At 50.2% G+C, this 17808-nt stretch overlaps 2 protein-coding genes across 4 annotated transcripts in view; both read right to left on the reverse strand.

The window, feature by feature from the left end:
• Positions 1 to 17808, reverse strand: part of LOC311326379 (major histocompatibility complex class I-related gene protein-like) — a 356702-nt gene that overhangs the window by 128631 nt on the left and 210263 nt on the right. The window lies entirely within an intron of this gene.
• Positions 1 to 17808, reverse strand: part of ints3 (integrator complex subunit 3) — a 49514-nt gene that overhangs the window by 30415 nt on the left and 1291 nt on the right. The window contains exons 2-8 of the mRNA XM_084459279.1: positions 17474 to 17557; positions 17238 to 17321; positions 14297 to 14410; positions 12151 to 12235; positions 10636 to 10702; positions 8870 to 9011; positions 7255 to 7384 (exon numbers count right to left, since the gene is read on the reverse strand). Coding sequence (XP_084315405.1) covers positions 7255 to 7384; positions 8870 to 9011; positions 10636 to 10702; positions 12151 to 12235; positions 14297 to 14410; positions 17238 to 17321; positions 17474 to 17557 — 706 coding nt within the window. The remainder of the gene's footprint in view (positions 1 to 7254; positions 7385 to 8869; positions 9012 to 10635; positions 10703 to 12150; positions 12236 to 14296; positions 14411 to 17237; positions 17322 to 17473; positions 17558 to 17808) is intronic.

A 17808-nucleotide genomic window follows, 5' to 3' on the forward strand; every position in this document is an offset into this window, starting at 1 on the left:
ACACTTGTCGACTGAGTATAAATTAAGGCTCAAATTAACTCTGACACACACACACACAAACACATACACACACACATGCGCACACACACACACTAGGGCGTTAGGGAGGTTAGCGGTGTTACTCCTGTGTTGCTCAAACACCGCTGCATTACTTACCACCATCGTGTTGCTTTTTAAAAACACATTAAGTTCATTTTTCACGGATCAGCGCCAAACTCATCAAATAACTCTGAGAGTGTCTGCTCCTCACACAGCAGAGAACCAGGCTCCTCACAGAAAGAACCAGGCTCCTCACACAGCAGAGAACCAGGCTCCTCACAGAAAGAACCAGGCTCCTCACAGAGAGAGAATCAGGCTCCTCACACAGCAGAGAGAACCAGGCTCCTCACACAGCAGAGAGAACCAGGCTCCTCTCCCCCGTCACTGAACCAGGCTCCTCACACAGAGAACCAGGCTCCTCACACAGCAGAGAGAACCAGGCTCCTCTCCCCCGTCACTGAACCAGGCTCCTCACACAGAGAACCAGGCTCCTCACACAGAGAACCAGGCTCCTCACAGAGAGAACCAGGCTCCTCACACAGAGAGAACCAGGCTCCTCACACAGCAGAGAGAACCAGGCTCCTCACAGAGAGAACCAGGCTCCTCACAGAGAGAACCAGGCTCCTCACACAGCAGAGAACCAGGCTCCTCACACAGAGAGAACCAGGCTCCTCACAGCAGAGAACCAGGCTCCTCACACAGCAGAGAGAACCAGGCTCCTCACACAGCAGAGAGAACCAGGCTCCTCACACAGCAGAGAACCAGGCTCCTCACAGCAGAGAACCAGGCTCCTCACACAGCAGAGAGAACCAGGCTCCTCACACAGCAGAGAACCAGGCTCCTCACACAGAGAGAACCAGGCTCTTCACACAGAGAGAACCAGGCTCCTCACACAGCAGAGAACCAGGCTACTCACACAGCAGAGAACCAGGCTCCTCACACAGCAGAGAACCAGGCTCCTAAACACAGCAGAGAGAACCAGGCTCCTCACACAGCAGAGAACCAGGCTCCGCACACAGCAGAGAACCAGGCTCCTCACACAGTAGAGAGAACCAGGCTCCTCAAACAGCAGAGAACCAGGCTCCTCACACAGCAGAGAGAACCAGGCTCCTCACACAGCAGAGAGAACCAGCCTCCTCACACAGCAGAGAACCAGGCTCCTAAACACAGCAGAGAGAACCAGGCTTCTCACACAGCAGAGAACCAGGCTCCGCACACAGCAGAGAACAAGGCTCCTCACACAGTAGAGAGAACCAGGCTCCTCAAACAGCAGAGAACCAGGCTCCTCACACAGCAGAGAGAACCAGGCTCCTCACACAGCAGAGAGAACCAGGCTCCTCACACAGCAGAGAACCAGGCTCCGCACACAGCAGAGAACCAGGCTCCTCACAGCAGAGAGAACCAGGCTCCTCACACAGCAGAGAGAACCAGGCTCCTCACACAGCAGAGAACCAGGCTCCTCACAGCAGAGAACCAGGCTCCTCACACAGCAGAGAACCAGGCTCCTCACACAGCAGAGAGAACCAGGCTCCTCACACAGCAGAGAGAACCAGGCTCCTCACACAGCAGAGAACCAGGCTCCTCACACAGCAGAGAACCAGGCTCCTCACACAGCAGAGAGAACCAGGCTCCTCACACAGCACACAGCAGAGAGAACCAGGCTCCTCACAGCAGAGAGAACCAGGCTCCTCACACAGCAGAGAACCAGGCTACTCACACAGCAGAGAACCAGGCTCCTCACACAGCAGAGAACCAGGCTCCTAAACACAGAAGAGAGAACCAGGCTCCTCACACAGCAGAGAACCAGGCTCCTCACACAGCAGAGAGAACCAGGCTCCTCACACAGTAGAGAGAACCAGGCTCCTCAAACAGCAGAGAACCAGGCTCCTCACACAGCAGAGAGAACCAGGCTCCTCACACAGCAGAGAGAACCAGCCTCCTCACACAGCAGAGAACCAGGCTCCTCACAGCAGAGAGAACCAGGCTCCTCACAGCAGAGAACCAGGCTCCTCACACAGCAGAGAGAACCAGGCTCCTCACACAGCAGGGAGAACCAGCCTCCTCACACAGCAGAGAACCAGGCTCCTCACAGCAGAGAGAACCAGGCTCCTCACAGCAGAGAACCAGGCTCCTCACACAGCAGAGAGAACCAGGCTCCTCACACAGAGAGAACCAGGCTCCTCACACAGCAGAGAACCAGGCTCCTCACACAGAGAGAACCAGGCTCTTCACACAGAGAGAACCAGGCTCTTCACACAGAGAGAACCAGGCTCCTCACACAGCAGAGAACCAGGCTACTCACACAGCAGAGAACCAGGCTCCTCACACAGCAGAGAACCAGGCTCCTAAACACAGCAGAGAGAACCAGGCTCCTCACACAGCAGAGAACCAGGCTCCTCACACAGCAGAGAACCAGGCTCCTCACACAGTAGAGAGAACCAGGCTCCTCGCAGCAGAGAGAACCAGGCTCCTCACACAGCAGAGAGAACCAGGCTCCTCACACAGCAGAGAGAACCAAGCTCCTCACACAGCAGAGAGAACCAGGCTCCTCACAGCAGAGAACCAGGCTCCTCACACAGCAGAGAACCAGGCTCCTCACACAGCAGAGAGAACCAGGCTCCTCACACAGAAAGAACCAGGCTCCTCACACAGCGAACCAGGCTCCTCACACAGCAGAGAGAACCAGGCTCCTCACACAGAAAGAACCAGGCTCCTCACACAGCAGGTTGAACCAGGCTCCTCACACAGCAGAGAGAACCAGGCTCCTCACACAGCAGAGAGAACCAGGCTCCTCACACAGCAGAGAACCAGGCTCCTCACACAGCAGAGAACCAGGCTCCTCACACAGCAGAGAACCAGGCTCCTCACACAGCAGAGAGAACCAGGCTCCTCACACAGCACACAGCAGAGAGAACCAGGCTCCTCACAGCAGAGAGAACCAGGCTCCTCACATAGCAGGGAGAACCAGGCTCCTCACACAGCAGAGAGAACCAGGCTCCTCACACAGCAGAGAGAACCAGGCTCCTCACACAGCAGAGAACCAGGCTCCTCACACAGAGCAGAGAGAACCAGGCTCCTCACACAGCAGAGAACCAGGCTCCTCACAGCAGAGAGAACCAGGCTCCTCACACAGCAGAGAGAACCAGGCTCCTCACACAGAGCAGAGAGAACCAGGCTCCTCACACAGCAGAGAACCAGGCTCCTCACACAGCAGAGAGAACCAGGCTCCTCACAGCAGAGAGAACCAGGCTCCTCACACAGCAGAGAGAACCAGGCTCCTCACACAGCAGAGAGAACCAGGCTCCTCACACATCAGAGAACCAGGCTCCTCACAGCAGAGAACCAGGCTCCTCACACAGCAGAGAGAACCAGGCTCCTCACACAGCGAACCAGGCTCCTCACACAGCAGAGAGAACCAGGCTCCTCACACAGAAAGAACCAGGCTCCTCACACAGCAGGGTGAACCAGGCTCCTCACACAGCAGAGAGAACCAGGCTCCTCACACAGCAGAGAGAACCAGGCTCCTCACACAGCAGAGAACCAGGCTCCTCACACAGCAGAGAACCAGGCTCCTCACACAGCAGAGAGAACCAGGCTCCTCACACAGCACACAGCAGAGAGAACCAGGCTCCTCACAGCAGAGAGAACCAGGCTCCTCACATAGCAGGGAGAACCAGGCTCCTCACACAGCAGAGAGAACCAGGCTCCTCACACAGCAGAGAGAACCAGGCTCCTCACACAGCAGAGAACCAGGCTCCTCACACAGAGCAGAGAGAACCAGGCTCCTCACACAGCAGAGAACCAGGCTCCTCACAGCAGAGAGAACCAGGCTCCTCACACAGCAAGAGAACCAGGCTCCTCACACAGAGCAGAGAGAACCAGGCTCCTCACACAGCAGAGAGAACCAGGCTCCTCACAGCAGAGAGAACCAGGCTCCTCACAGCAGAGAGAACCAGGCTCCTCACACAGCAGAGAGAACCAGGCTCCTCACACAGCAGAGAGAACCAGGCTCCTCACACAGCAGAGAGAACCAGGCTCCTCACACATCAGAGAACCAGGCTCCTCACAGCAGAGAACCAGGCTCCTCACACAGCAGAGAGAACCAGGCTCCTCACACAGCAGAGACAACCAGGCTCCTCACACAGAGAGAACCAGGATCCTCACACAGCAGGGTGAACCAGGCTCCTCACACAGCAGAGAGAACCAGGCTCCTCACACAGAGAGAACCAGGCAGAGAGAACCAGGCTCCTCACACAGCAGAGAACCAGGCTCCTCACACAGCAGAGAGAACCAGGCTCCTCACACAGCGAACCAGGCTCCTCACACAGCAGAGAGAACCAGGCTCCTCACACAGCACACAGCAGAGAACCAGGCTCCTCACACAGCAGAGAGAACCAGGCTCCTCACACAGCACAGAGAACCAGGCTCCTCGCAGCAGAGAACCAGGCTCCTCACAGCAAGAGAACCAGGCTCCTCACACAGCAGAGTGAACCAGGCTCCTCACACAGAGAGAACCAGGCTCCTCACACAGCAGGGAGAACCAGGCTCCTCACACAGCAGAGAGAACCAGGCTCCTCACACAGCAGAGAGAACCAGGCTCCTCACACATCAGAGAACCAGGCTCCTCACAGCAGAGAACCAGGCTCCTCACACAGCAGAGAGAACCAGGCTCCTCACACAGCAGAGAGAACCAGGCTCCTCACACAGAAAGAACCAGGCTCCTCACACAGCAGGGTGAACCAGGCTCCTCACACAGCAGGGTGAACCAGGCTCCTCACACAGCAGAGAGAACCAGGCTCCTCACACAGAGAGAACCAGGCTCCTCACACAGCAGAAAGAACCAGGCTCCTCACACAGCAGAGAACCAGGCTCCTCACACAGCAGAGAACCAGGCTCCTCACACAGCAGAGAACCAGGCTCCTCACACAGCAGAGAGAACCAGGCTCCTCACACAGCACACAGCAGAGAGAACCAGGCTCCTCACAGCAGGGAGAACCAGGCTCCTCACATAGCAGGGAGAACCAGGCTCCTCACACAGCAGAGAGAACCAGGCTCCTCACACAGCAGAGAGAACCAGGCTCCTCACACAGCAGAGAACCAGGCTCCTCACAGCAGAGAACCAGGCTCCTCACACAGCAGAGAACCAGGCTCCTCACACAGCAGAGAGAACCAGGCTCCTCACACAGCAGAGAGAACCATGCTCCTCACACAGAGAGAACCAGGCTCCTCACACAGCAGAGAGAACCAGGCTCCTCACACAGAGAGAACCAGGCTCCTCACACAGAGAGAACCAGGCTCCTCACACAGCAGAGAGAACAAGGCTCCTCACAGCAGAGAGAACCAGGCTCCTCACACAGCAGAGAACCAGGCTCCTCACACAGAGAGAACCAGGCTCCTCACACAGCAAGAGAACCAGGCTCCTCACACAGCAGAGAGAACCAGGCTCCTCACACAGAGCAGGGAGAACCAGGCTCCTCACACAAGAGAACCAGGCTCCTCACACAGCAGGGTGAACCAGGCTCCTCACACAGAGAGAACCAGGCTCCTCACACAGCAGGGTGAACCAGGCTCCTCACACAGAGAGAACCAGGCTCCTAACACAGCAGAGTGAACCAGGCTCCTCACACAGAGAGAACCAGGCTCCTCACACAGCAGAGTGAACCAGGCTCCTCACACAGCAGGGAGAACCAGGCTCCTCACACAGCAGAGAGAACCAGGCTCCTCACACAGCAGGGTGAACCAGGCTCCTCACACAGCAGAGAACCAGGCTCCTCACACAGAGAGAACCAGGCTCCTCACACAGCAGAGAGAACCAGGCTCCTCACACAGCAGAGAGAACCAGGCTCCTCACACAGCAGGGTGAACCAGGCTCCTCACACAGCAGAGAACCAGGCTCCTCACACAGAGAGAACCAGGCTCCTCACACAGCAGGGTGAACCAGGCTCCTCACACAGAGCAGGGAGGTGTCAGATTTCACTTTCACTTATAACAGAGTCCTCTTTCTTTCACTTTCCTTGGCAAAAGGTGCAAACTTATGTAACCTTCCCAGAAGCGACTAGTCGTCTACAAACGCTCTGGTCGCCACGTCTGTTTATGTTAGATTGCTATTCTTGCACTTTTCCTTCAACACTAGATTATGCTCCTACTCACTAGATTATGCTCTTACTCACTAGATTATGCTCTTACTCACTAGATTATGCTCTTACTCACTAGATTATGCTCTTACTCACTAGATCATGCTCTTACTCACTAGATTATGCTCTTACTCACTACAGTAGATTATGATCTTACTCACTAGATTATGCTCTTACTCACTAGATTATGCTCTTACTCACTAGATTATGCTCTTACTCACTAGATTATGCTCTTACTCACTAGATTATGCTCTTACTCACTAGATCATGCTCTTACTCACTAGATTATGTTCTTACTCACTAGATTATGCTCTTACTCACTAGATTATGCTCTTACTCACTAGATTATGCTCTTACTCACTAGATTATGCTCTTACTCACTAGATTATGCTCTTACTCACTAGATCATGCTCTTACTCACTAGATTATGTTCTTACTCACTAGATTATGCTCTTACTCACTAGATTATGCTCTTACTCACTAGATCATGCTCTTACTCCCTAGATTATGCTCTTACTCACTAGTTTATGCTCTTACTCACTAGATTATGCTCTTACTCACTAGATTATGCTCTTACTCACTAGATTATGCTCTTACTCACTAGATTATGCTCTTACTCACTAGATCATGCTCTTACTCACTAGATTATGCTCTTACTCACTAGATTATGCTCTTACTCACTAGATTATGCTCTTACTCACTAGATTATGCTCTTACTCACTTGCTTTAGAAAGGAGATGCACTTGTGAGTTCTGGCAAGTAGTAGTACACTGGCTCTTCCTACGTTAAATGCAATTATGCATTTAACTTATTTGCAATTATTGTTAGTCGCTTTGGATAAAAGCGTCTGCTAAATGACTGTAATGTAATGTAAATGTGATGTAATACAAACAATTTTTAAATGTCCTTAAAAAGCCGTTCCAAAAAAACATGAGGCGCACGGATGGAGCGGAGCACTGAGGGCTGAGGTTTAACACACACACACACACACACACACACACACACACACACACACACACACACACACACACACACACACACACACACACACACACACACACACACACACGCTGGTCAGTACCGGTGAACTGAGCGCTGAGGTTCTGGGGGTTGTGCAGCAGGTCCTTCCACAGCAGCTCCATCTCTGGGATACGAGCCACGATCTGCAGCAGCCGGACCAGGTCTCTACCAATGATGAAACACTCCATGAACTAGAGAGAGAGAGGGAGAGGGAGGGGGGGAGAGATAGAGGGAGGGGGAAAGAGAGGAGATAGAGAGGGAGGGAGGGGGGATAGACAGAGGGAGGGAGGGGGGGTAGAGAGGGAGGGAGGGGGGTTAGAGAGGGAGGGAGGGTAGAGAGGGAGGGAGGGGGGATGGACAGAGGGAGGGGGGGTAGAGAGGGAGGGAGGGGGGTTAGAGAGGGAGGGGGGGTAGAGAGGGAGGGAGGGGGGATGGACAGAGGGAGGGGGGGTAGAGAGGGAGGGAGGGGGGATGGACAGAGGGAGGGGGGGTAGAGAGGGAGGGAGGGGGGATGGACAGAGGGAGGGGGGTAGAGAGGGAGGGAGGGGGGATGGACAGAGGGAGGGGGGGGTAGAGAGGGAGGGAGGGGGGGTAGAGAGGGAGGGAGGGGGGATGGACAGAGGGAGGGGGGGTAGAGAGGGAGGGAGGGGGGATGGACAGAGGGAGGGGGGGGTAGAGAGGGAGGGGGGGGTGGGAGATGGATAGAGGTAGGGGGAGGGAGCAGAAAGATTTGTTATTTATATAATAAGAAAAGTCATGTTTTTTGTTTGACAGTATTCAACCCTGCCCCAGAAGACTACACATCCACACACGCACGCACGCACACACACACACACACACACACAGACACAGACACAGACACAGACACAGACACACACACACACACACACACACACACACACACACACACACACACACACACACACACACACACACTTAACGAGCCCTCCCTCCCCCAGTAGTCTCAGCATTGGAGGCCTTGTCAGTAGTACCTTGTATCAGTAGTACTACAGTACCTGGGCATGCCTATGCAGTAGGACTGTATCACCTTGTCTCTAGCATCAGTAGGACTGTAGTACCCTGTCTCTAGCATCAGTAGGACTGTAGTACCCTGTCTCTAGCATCAGTAGGACTGTAGTACCTTGTCTCTAGCATCAGTAGGACTGTAGTACCTTGTCTCTCAGCACCAGGACTGTAGTACCCTGTCTCTAGCATCAGTAGGACTGTAGTACCCTGTCTCTAGCATCAGTAGGACTGTAGTACCTTGTCTCTCAGCACCAGGACTGTAGTACCCTGTCTCTAGCATCAGTAGGACTGTAGTACCTTGTCTCTCAGCACCAGTAGGACTGTAGTACCCTGTCTCTAGCACCAGTAGGACTGTAGTACCCTGTCTCTCAGCATGCCTATGCAGTAGGACTGTAGTACCTTGTCTCTCAGCATGCTTATGCAGTAGGACTGTAGTACCCTGTCTCTCAGCATCAGTAGGACTGTAGTACCTTGTCTCTCAGCATGCTTATGTAGTAGGACTGTAGTACCTTGTCTCTCAGCATGCCTATGCAGTAGGACTGTAGTACCCTGTCTCTCAGCATGCCTATGTAGTAGGACTGTAGTACCTTGTCTCTCAGCACCAGTAGGACTGTAGTACCTTGTCTCTAGCATCAGTAGGACTGTAGTACCTTGTCTCTCAGCATGCTTATGCAGTAGTCCACCTCCTTCTGCCGGAGGACTAGCAGGGCCGGGGTGCCGTGGTCCACTATCAGCCTCAGGTAGGTGTACACAGACATGGCTATGAGCATGCCGCTCTTCAACACCCACTCCCTGGGGGGGGGGGGGACGTAAGTGAGTCAGTAAGTACATTTTATTTATATAGCACTTCTGACAGAGAAGACTCACAAAGTGCTTCACACAGGCTAGAATACATACAAAGAATCAATAAAATGAAACACAGGAAACAGGACAACAGTCACAGACATACAGTCAAATTAATTCATAAATGCCTGCCTAAACAAAAGTGTCTTTAGCTGCTTCTTAAAAGAGTAGTAAAGGGAAAATGCATGTTTAGCCCTGTTTTAAGGTTACTTATGATCATATACAATGGTTCAGATCAAAACGTTGACAAAACTAGCATTTTTGAGAAAGTCTGATAATTGCTCTACCACCATTTTGGTCATACAATGGATGTGGATGGGCATCTTGAAAAATCATTCAAAAAACATGTTAAACTCTCAATTTCAAAGACAAGAAACTCACCGAGGTGTTAGTTGGCGTTCTGACATATAATTCGCCATAATGTAAGATTCTAGTTCATCTGGAAAGGCTTTTTAAAATATTTAGAACAGAACTATTTAGTCGCAGCACATACGTGTGTAAACCTCCACAAACTGGGTAGCCTAGCAACATAAACAATAACAATAGCTACCGTAAGTAGTTCCGCTTCCTGAATCCTCTCTGCGGATTGCTCTACACATCTACAACGGTCGCTTCAATACAAGTCAATGGATTTCATAAAATGATCAATAAAACCCTACAGGATTCATACTTTGCGGCGAATTTGATGTCAGAACACCAACGGACACCAATTACCCCCTCGGTGAGCTTCTTGTCTTTGAAATCGAGAGTTCAACATGTTTTTGAAAGATTTTTCAAGGTGCCCACCCACATCCATTGTATGACCAAAACAGTGGTAGAGCAATTATCTTCTCAAAAGTGCTAGTTTTGTCAACGTTTTGATCTGAACCATTGTATATGATCATAAGTAACCTTAAAACAGGGCTAAACATGTATTTTCCCTTTACTACTCCTTTAACAATGTCCACAGAGGCCACAGCTCTCAGGTCCTGAGGAAGAGCATTCCACAGTCTGGGTGTCACAGACTCAAAGGCTCTGTCACCTCTGGTCTGTCACCTCTGGTCTGAAGCCTGGTGGGAGGGACAACCAGCAGAGCCTGAGCAGACCTCAGTGACACACAAGGTCTGCTCCCGCTGGGAGCATGTGTGCATGGAGCAGGTCAGACACATCTACAGGCGCCTGACCAGGCAGGGCTCTATACGCCATCACAACAACCTGGAACTGGATCCTGAAATTAACTGGAAGCCAGTGCAAGGAGGCCAGAACAGGAGTCATATGAGAGGTTCTACTGGACCGGGTCAACAGCCTTGCGACGCATTTTGGACCAGCTGAAGGCGGTCCAAAAGAGTGGTGTGATCGGAGGGGAAGAGAGAGAGAGAGAGAGAGAGGAGAAAGGGAGGGAAGAAGGAGTGAGGGATGAAGGAACATGGGTAGTCAAGAGAAGGTAGAAGGTAGCAGAGAGATGGAAATAGAGACAGATGTTCTGCAGTTAAGAGAACCCATACTGTAGTTAAGAGAACCCATACTCCAGCACATTCCATGGCGTGAAAGCAGACAGTGACAGTAAGAGCAGTAGTTTGGTCTGTAAACTCACTTCTGATCCGTCAGAATCTCTAGAACATTTTCTGCCAACCAAATGTTCTTAGGAGTGATGTCTCCACCTAGACACACACACACACACACGCACACACACACACACACACACACACGCACGCACGCACACACACACACACACACACGCACGCACGCACACACACACACACGCACGCACGCACACACACACACAGGTCAAATAACACAGAGACAATGGGGGCATTAACTGGGCAGGTTGTTTCTCCTTCAATGGTCTAGTATGGCAGAGGCCCGGTGCTCTGGTTGTCTGGCCAACTGACTGACTATCTGGCTGACTGACTGGTTTGGTTAGTTGGCTGGCTGACTGACTGGTTTGGTTAGTTGACGGTCTGACTGACTGGTTTAGTTAGTCGACTGTCTGGCTGTCTGACTGACTGACTGGTTTGGTTAGTTGGCTGTCTGGCTGACTGACTGGTTTGGTTAGTTGGCTGTCTGGCTGATTGGTTTGGTTAGTTGACGGTCTGGCTGTCTGGCTGACTAACTGGTTTGGTTAGTTGACTGTCTGGCTGACTGGTTTGGTTAGTTGACTGTCTGGCTGACTGACTGGTTTGGTTAGTTGACTGACTGACTGGTTTGGTTAGTTGACTGACTTGACTGGTTTGGTTAGTTGACTGTCTGACTGACTGGTTTGGTTAGTTGGCTGTCTGGCTGATTGGTTTGGTTAGTTGACGGTCTGGCTGTCTGGCTGACTAACTGGTTTGGTTAGTTGACTGTCTGGCTGACTGGTTTGGTTAGTTGACTGTCTGGCTGACTGACTGGTTTGGTTAGTTGACTGACTGACTGGTTTGGTTAGTTGACTGACTTGACTGGTTTGGTTAGTTGACTGTCTGACTGACTGGTTTGGTTAGTTGGCTGTCTGGCTGTCTGACTGGCTGACTGGTTTGGTTGGTTGACTGTCTGGCTGACTGACTGGTTTGGTTAGTTGACTGTCTGGCTGACTGACTGGTTTGGTTAGTTGACTGACTGACTGGTTTGGTTAGTTGACTGACTTGACTGGTTTGGTTAGTTGACTGACTGACTGGTTTGGTTAGTTGACTGTCTGGCTGACTGACTGGTTTGGTTAGTTGACTGACTGACTGGTTTGGTTAGTTGACTGACTGACTGGTTTGGTTAGTTGACTGACTGACTGGTTTGGTTAGTTGACTGTCTGGCTGACTGACTGGTTTGGTTAGTTGGCTGTCTGGCTGACTGACTGGTTTGGTTAGTTGACTGTCTGGCTGGCTGACTGGTTTGGTTAGTTGACTGACTGGCTGACTGACTGATTTGGTTAGTTGACTGTCTGGCTGACTGGCTGACTGGTTTGGTTGGTTGACTGTCTGGCTGACTGATTGGTTTGGTTAGTTGACTGTCTGGCTGTCTGGCTGACTGACTGACTGGTTTGGTTAGTTGACTGGCTGACTGACTGGTTTGGTTAGTTGGCTGTCTGGCTGGCTGACTGGTTTGGTTAGTTGACTGACTGACTGACTGACTGACTGACCTGCGATCTGCTTCATGAGGGTCATGAGAACTCCGTCTGCTCCAATCACACCACTCTTCACCAGCTCTCGAACCAGCCACACCAGCTAGAGAGAGAGGGGGGGAGAGAGATGAAGTGAAGAAGGAGGGGAAGAACCAGGCCCCCAGGATTCGATCTAAAGTGAAGCCCTATAGGACTGCGCCATCTTTGAAAAAAAACGTGTCATTGGTACCTTTGACATGTCATGACAAAGGTATCAATGACGCGTTCTTGTAGTCCACGAACAGATGTGAAATGCAAATGCGCGTTCATGGCTCTCCCCGCTCTGAGTTAGCAATTAAAATCGGCTTGCTTATTAATCTACTTTCGTCAAATATATCCGTTGTAAAACATATTTTTTATCCAGGCATCTTAGTTTTAACAGTATAATTGTGACTGAACATGTTTTGTTTGCTAGTAGGTGGTATTCATTCTGTTCACAACAGCGCGATGGGCAGCCAGGCGAAATAGCTCCAGGTCCCAGGCGAGTTGAACAGCTGTCCAGGGAGGTGCACAGATAGACAGGAAGTGGGGCTAGAGCACCTGCCCTTTGCCCTCTGGACAAGGCAAGTGCCCTTTTGAAATGTTACTTTTTTTTTTTTTTCTTTAACAGTGTAGGCCTACTGTATGTGGCCCATGGTGACATCGATCGACAATCAATTAAAAGCCAGCCCCCCCCCCCCCTCCGCACACCGTGCCCCTCTCCTCTCTTCCCTTGTCAACGGTAAATGCGAAAAGTGGACACAAACGTAGGCGCGCTACTCCTCCACTGCCCTTTCCCCATCCAGAGTGCCCGAGTGATGACAGCTAACCAGCCAGGTAACACATAAACCAAACGAGTGTATTGTTTGCCCCCTAAGCCTCAGTTGCAAAACTATAACTTGCATTTATTTGTCTCTGTTGTGAAGTAAGTCTCATACAGCGCCAAACAGCTGAGCCTAAATTAGCCGACTGCCCACCTGCTTAACAAGCTGGACGCTAGGATTTAAATGGATTTAACGTAATGATGACCACCACACGAATGATGACCACCACGCGACCAATGACGGTAGAATTAGTTGTTGGTACAGCATGTGAAGCTATCAGTATACTTGAGCTCGCACGACAATAATAAATAAAATAATAATAATATAATTAATTATATTCTCAGATTACGTTTTGAACGGGCCAATCAGGGACCGAGTTCTGACTGCTGTTTTGCCCCCCAGTATAACGCAGCCCCTGATTGGTTCCTGTGGCGAAACAGTCTCCCGAAGCAACGAGCAGTAACGTTAACATTCGTAGAATAAACACAACATAAGTGCAGTATTGCAGGAATAGACTCAATAATAGCAATTAAACAAGAACAAGAGTTTCTCAGAGGAAAATTCATTTTCTCCGTTCTTCCAACTGAATTTGGCATACGTTTTGTTATGCTGATTGGCTGAAGGAGTTAGTCTGTAAAGGCAAGTGCTCCCGCCCACAATAATCATTGTAGACAGGGAAGGCCAGACTGATCTGCAGAGTGAAAGTGATCTGCTAGATCAGGATGGTCTCACAAGGCTAGTGTGCTAGACTGTGCTGTCTATTCCCTCCCTTGCTTAGCCTAGCATCTAAGCTAACATTGAGCCATGTCTATTACCTGGGTGGTTAGCCTAGCATCTAAGCTAACATTGAGCCATGTCTATTACCTGGGTGGTTAGCCTAGCATCTAAGCTAACATTGAGCCATGTCTATTACCTGGGTGGTTAGCCTAGCATCTAAGCTAACACTGAGCCATGTCTATTACCTGGGTGTTTAGCCTAGCATCTAAGCTAACACTGAGCTATGTCTATTACCTGGGTGGTTAGCCTAGCATCCATCTTAACATTGGGCAATAGGCTACTATAACCTGGGTGTTGAGCCTAGCATCTACAGTGAGCCAACACTGAGCTACGTCTATTACCTGGGTGGTAAGCCTAGCATCCATGTTAACATTGGGATATATGTCTATTTATTACCCGGGTGTTTAGCCTAGCATCTAAGCTAACATTGGGCTAGGTCTATTACCTGTGTTTTTTAACCTTGCATCTAAGCTAACACTGGGCTATGTCTATTACCTGTGTTGTTTAGCCCAGCATCTAAGCTAACATTGGGCTAGGTCTATTACCTGGGTGCGGCAGACGTCCTGTAGCTTGAGGAACTTCTCCATGAGGATCTGGTTGATCTTCACCAGGATCACGTTCATCCCATCCCTATTCACCAGGGTCAGGTCTCTGTAACACTAGAGCAACAGACACACAGTCAGGTCTCTGTAACACTAGAGCAACAGACACACAGTCAGATCTCTAACCCTGGAGCAACAGACACACAGTCAGGTGTCTAACCCTGGAGCAACAGACACACAGTCAGGTGTCTAACCCTGGAGCAACAGACACACAGTCAGGTCTCTCTAACCCTGGAGCAACAGACACACAGTCAGGTCTCTAACCCTGGAGCAACAGACACACAGTCAGATCTCTAACCCTGGAGCAACAGACACACAGTCAGATCTCTAACCCTGGAGCAACAGACACACAGTCAGGTCTCTAACCCTGGAGCAACAGACACACAGTCAGGTGTCTAACCCTGGAGCAACAGACACACAGTCAGGTGCCTAACCCTGGAGCAACAGACACACAGTCAGGTCTCTAACCCTGGAGCAACAGACACACAGTCAGGTCTCTGTAACACTGGAGCAACAGACACACAGTCAGGTCTCTAACCCTGGAGCAACAGACACACCATCAGGTCTCTAACCCTGGAGCAACAGACACACAGTCAGGTGTCTAACCCTGGAGCAACAGACACACAGTCAGGTCTCTAACCCTGGAGCAACTGAGACAGTCAGGTGTCTAACCCTGGAGCAACAGACACACAGTCAGGTCTCTAACCCTGGAGCAACAGACACACCATCAGGTCTCTAACCCTGGAGCAACAGACACACAGTCAGGTCTCTAACCCTGGAGCAACAGACACACAGTCAGATCTCTAACCCTGGAGCAACAGACACAGTCAGGTCTCTAACCCTGGAGCAACAGACACACAGTCAGGTGTCTAACCCTGGAGCAACAGACACACAGTCAGGTCTCTAACCCTGGAGCAACAGACACACAGTCAGGTCTCTAACCCTGGAGCAACAGACACACAGTCAGGTCTCTAACCCTGGAGCAACAGACACACAGTCAGGTCTCTAACCCTGGAGCAACAGACACACAGTCAGGTCTCTAACCCTGGAGCAACAGACACACAGTCAGGTCTCTAACCCTGGAGCAACAGACACACAGTCAGGTCTCTAACCCTGGAGCAACAGACACACAGTCAGGTCTCTAACCCTGGAGCAACTGACACAGTCAGGTGTCTGTAACACTGGATGATAATGACAGCGGTGGTGTGTACATATGATTGTGATGACAAAGATGGGGACGGTGGTGATGATGATGATGATGATGATGATGATGAAGACTGGTGTCACTTCTTACTGAAGGTTTTACTGATGATGAACGGCATGTACAGTCACATGTACAGTCACATGTACAGTCGCATGTACAGTCACATGTACAGTCACATGTACAGTCGCATGTACAGTCGCATGTACAGTCGCATGTACAGTCGCATGTACAGTCGCATGTACAGTCACATGTACAGTCGCATGTACAGTCACATGTACAGTCACATGTACAGTCGCATGTACAGTCGCATGTACAGTCACATGTACAGCCGGTTTTATAAAAGCATCTGATAAATGACTAAAATGTCCAAAATGTAAATGATGATTAAAAACTGTGTGCACTGTGATGATGATGATGATGATGATGATGGTGGTGATCCTGATGAAGACGTGTGTATTGTGATGATGATGATGATGGTGATGAAGACATGTATTGTGGTGATGATGATGATGATGAAGACATGTGTATTGTGATGATGATGATGAAGACGTGTGTATTGTGATGATGATGATGAAGACGTGTGTATTGTGATGATGATGAAGACGTGTGTATTGTGATGATGATGATGAAGACGTGTGTATTGTGGTGATGATGATGATGATGATGATGAAGACGTGTGCATTGTGATGATGATGATGAGGGCGTGTGTATTGTGATGATGATGATGAGGACGTGTGTATTGTGATGATGATGAAGACGTGTATTGTGGTGGTGATGATGATGATGATGACGACGTGTATTGTGGTGATGATGAAGACGTGTATTTTGGAGATGATGATGATGAAGACGTGTATTGTGGTGATGATGAAGACGTGTATTGTGGTGATGATGATGATGATGATGATGACATGTGTATTTTGGAGATGATGATGATGAAGACGTGTATTGTGGTGATGATGAAGACGTGTATTGTGGTGATGATGAAGACGTGTATTGTGGTGATGATGATGATGATGAAGACGTGTGTATTTTGGAGATGATGATGATGACGTGTATTGTGATGATGATGAAGACGTGTATTGTGGAGATGATGATGATGAAGACGTGTATTGTGGTGATGATGATGATGAAGACGTGTATTGTGATGATGATGATGATGAAGACGTGTATTGTGATGATGATGAAGACGTGTATTGTGGCGGTGATGATGATGATGAAGACGTGTATTGTGGTGATAATGGAGATGATGATGAAGGGGAAACGCTGGAAATCCTTTCAGAAGATTGTAAATGCCACTGATCACAGTCATTTCCTTACTTTAATAATTATTCTACTCTGTACCCATGTACGTTGTCACTACTTATGCATTTTTCATACTCTACTTCTGTATTACTGTATGTTGATTGTAAGTTGGTACATTTGTCATTGTTGTCTGCACGCTGTCACTGTTCTTGAGTTGTTCTGTACTCTGCTACTGTATTACTGTATATGTTGATTGTAAGCAGGGCACATCTGTAAAAGAGACCTGGACTCACTATGTTCTTCCCTGTCTAAATAAAGGCTTCTATCTGTCTATCTAAGACATGTGCACTGTGGTGATGATTATGGTGATGAAGACGGTGTGTGTGTGTGTGTGTGTGTGTGTGTGTGTGTGTGTGTGTGAGTGTGTGTGGCTCCTACCCTCTGGGCCTGTGCAGGCTCTGTGAGCAGCAGAGTGAAGAGGCCCAGACACACCTCCTCATGCTGCTGGAGGCCCTTACACACCTGCAGGGAGGAGGAGGAGGAGAGGAAGAGGAGAGGATGGGAGGAGGGGAAGGAAGAGAGAAAAATACAAAATCATAACGACAGTCTTGCGCCCATAGCTACAGAGCGTCCTGCAGTAAACCCTGCTGGTGATGATGTCACAGGTGACTCACATTGGCAGTGATGGCGTCGTTGGCCTCCCGTTCTGAAAGCCCATTGGTCAACGAGGTGACGATCCCCACACACCTTTCCAACCGCTGAGAGAGAGAGAGAGGGAAGGATGGAGGGAGAGAGGAAGAGAGAGAAGGAAGGAGAGATAGAGAGGGAGGGAGTGAGAGAGGAAGAGAGAGGGAGGGAGAAAGAGAGGGAGGGAGAGAGGAAGAGGGAGGGAAGGAGGGAGAGTTAGTAAGGAAGAGATGGGGAGAGAGAGAGAGAGGAAAAGAGAGATGGAGAAATTGAAAGGAAGAGAGGAGGTTGGGAGAGAGAAAGGTGAAATGGGACAGAGACC

The sequence above is a fragment of the Borostomias antarcticus genome (assembly GCF_949987555.1).
Source record: "Borostomias antarcticus genome assembly, chromosome: 27".
NCBI classification, from domain to species: Eukaryota; Metazoa; Chordata; class Actinopteri; order Stomiiformes; family Stomiidae; genus Borostomias; species Borostomias antarcticus.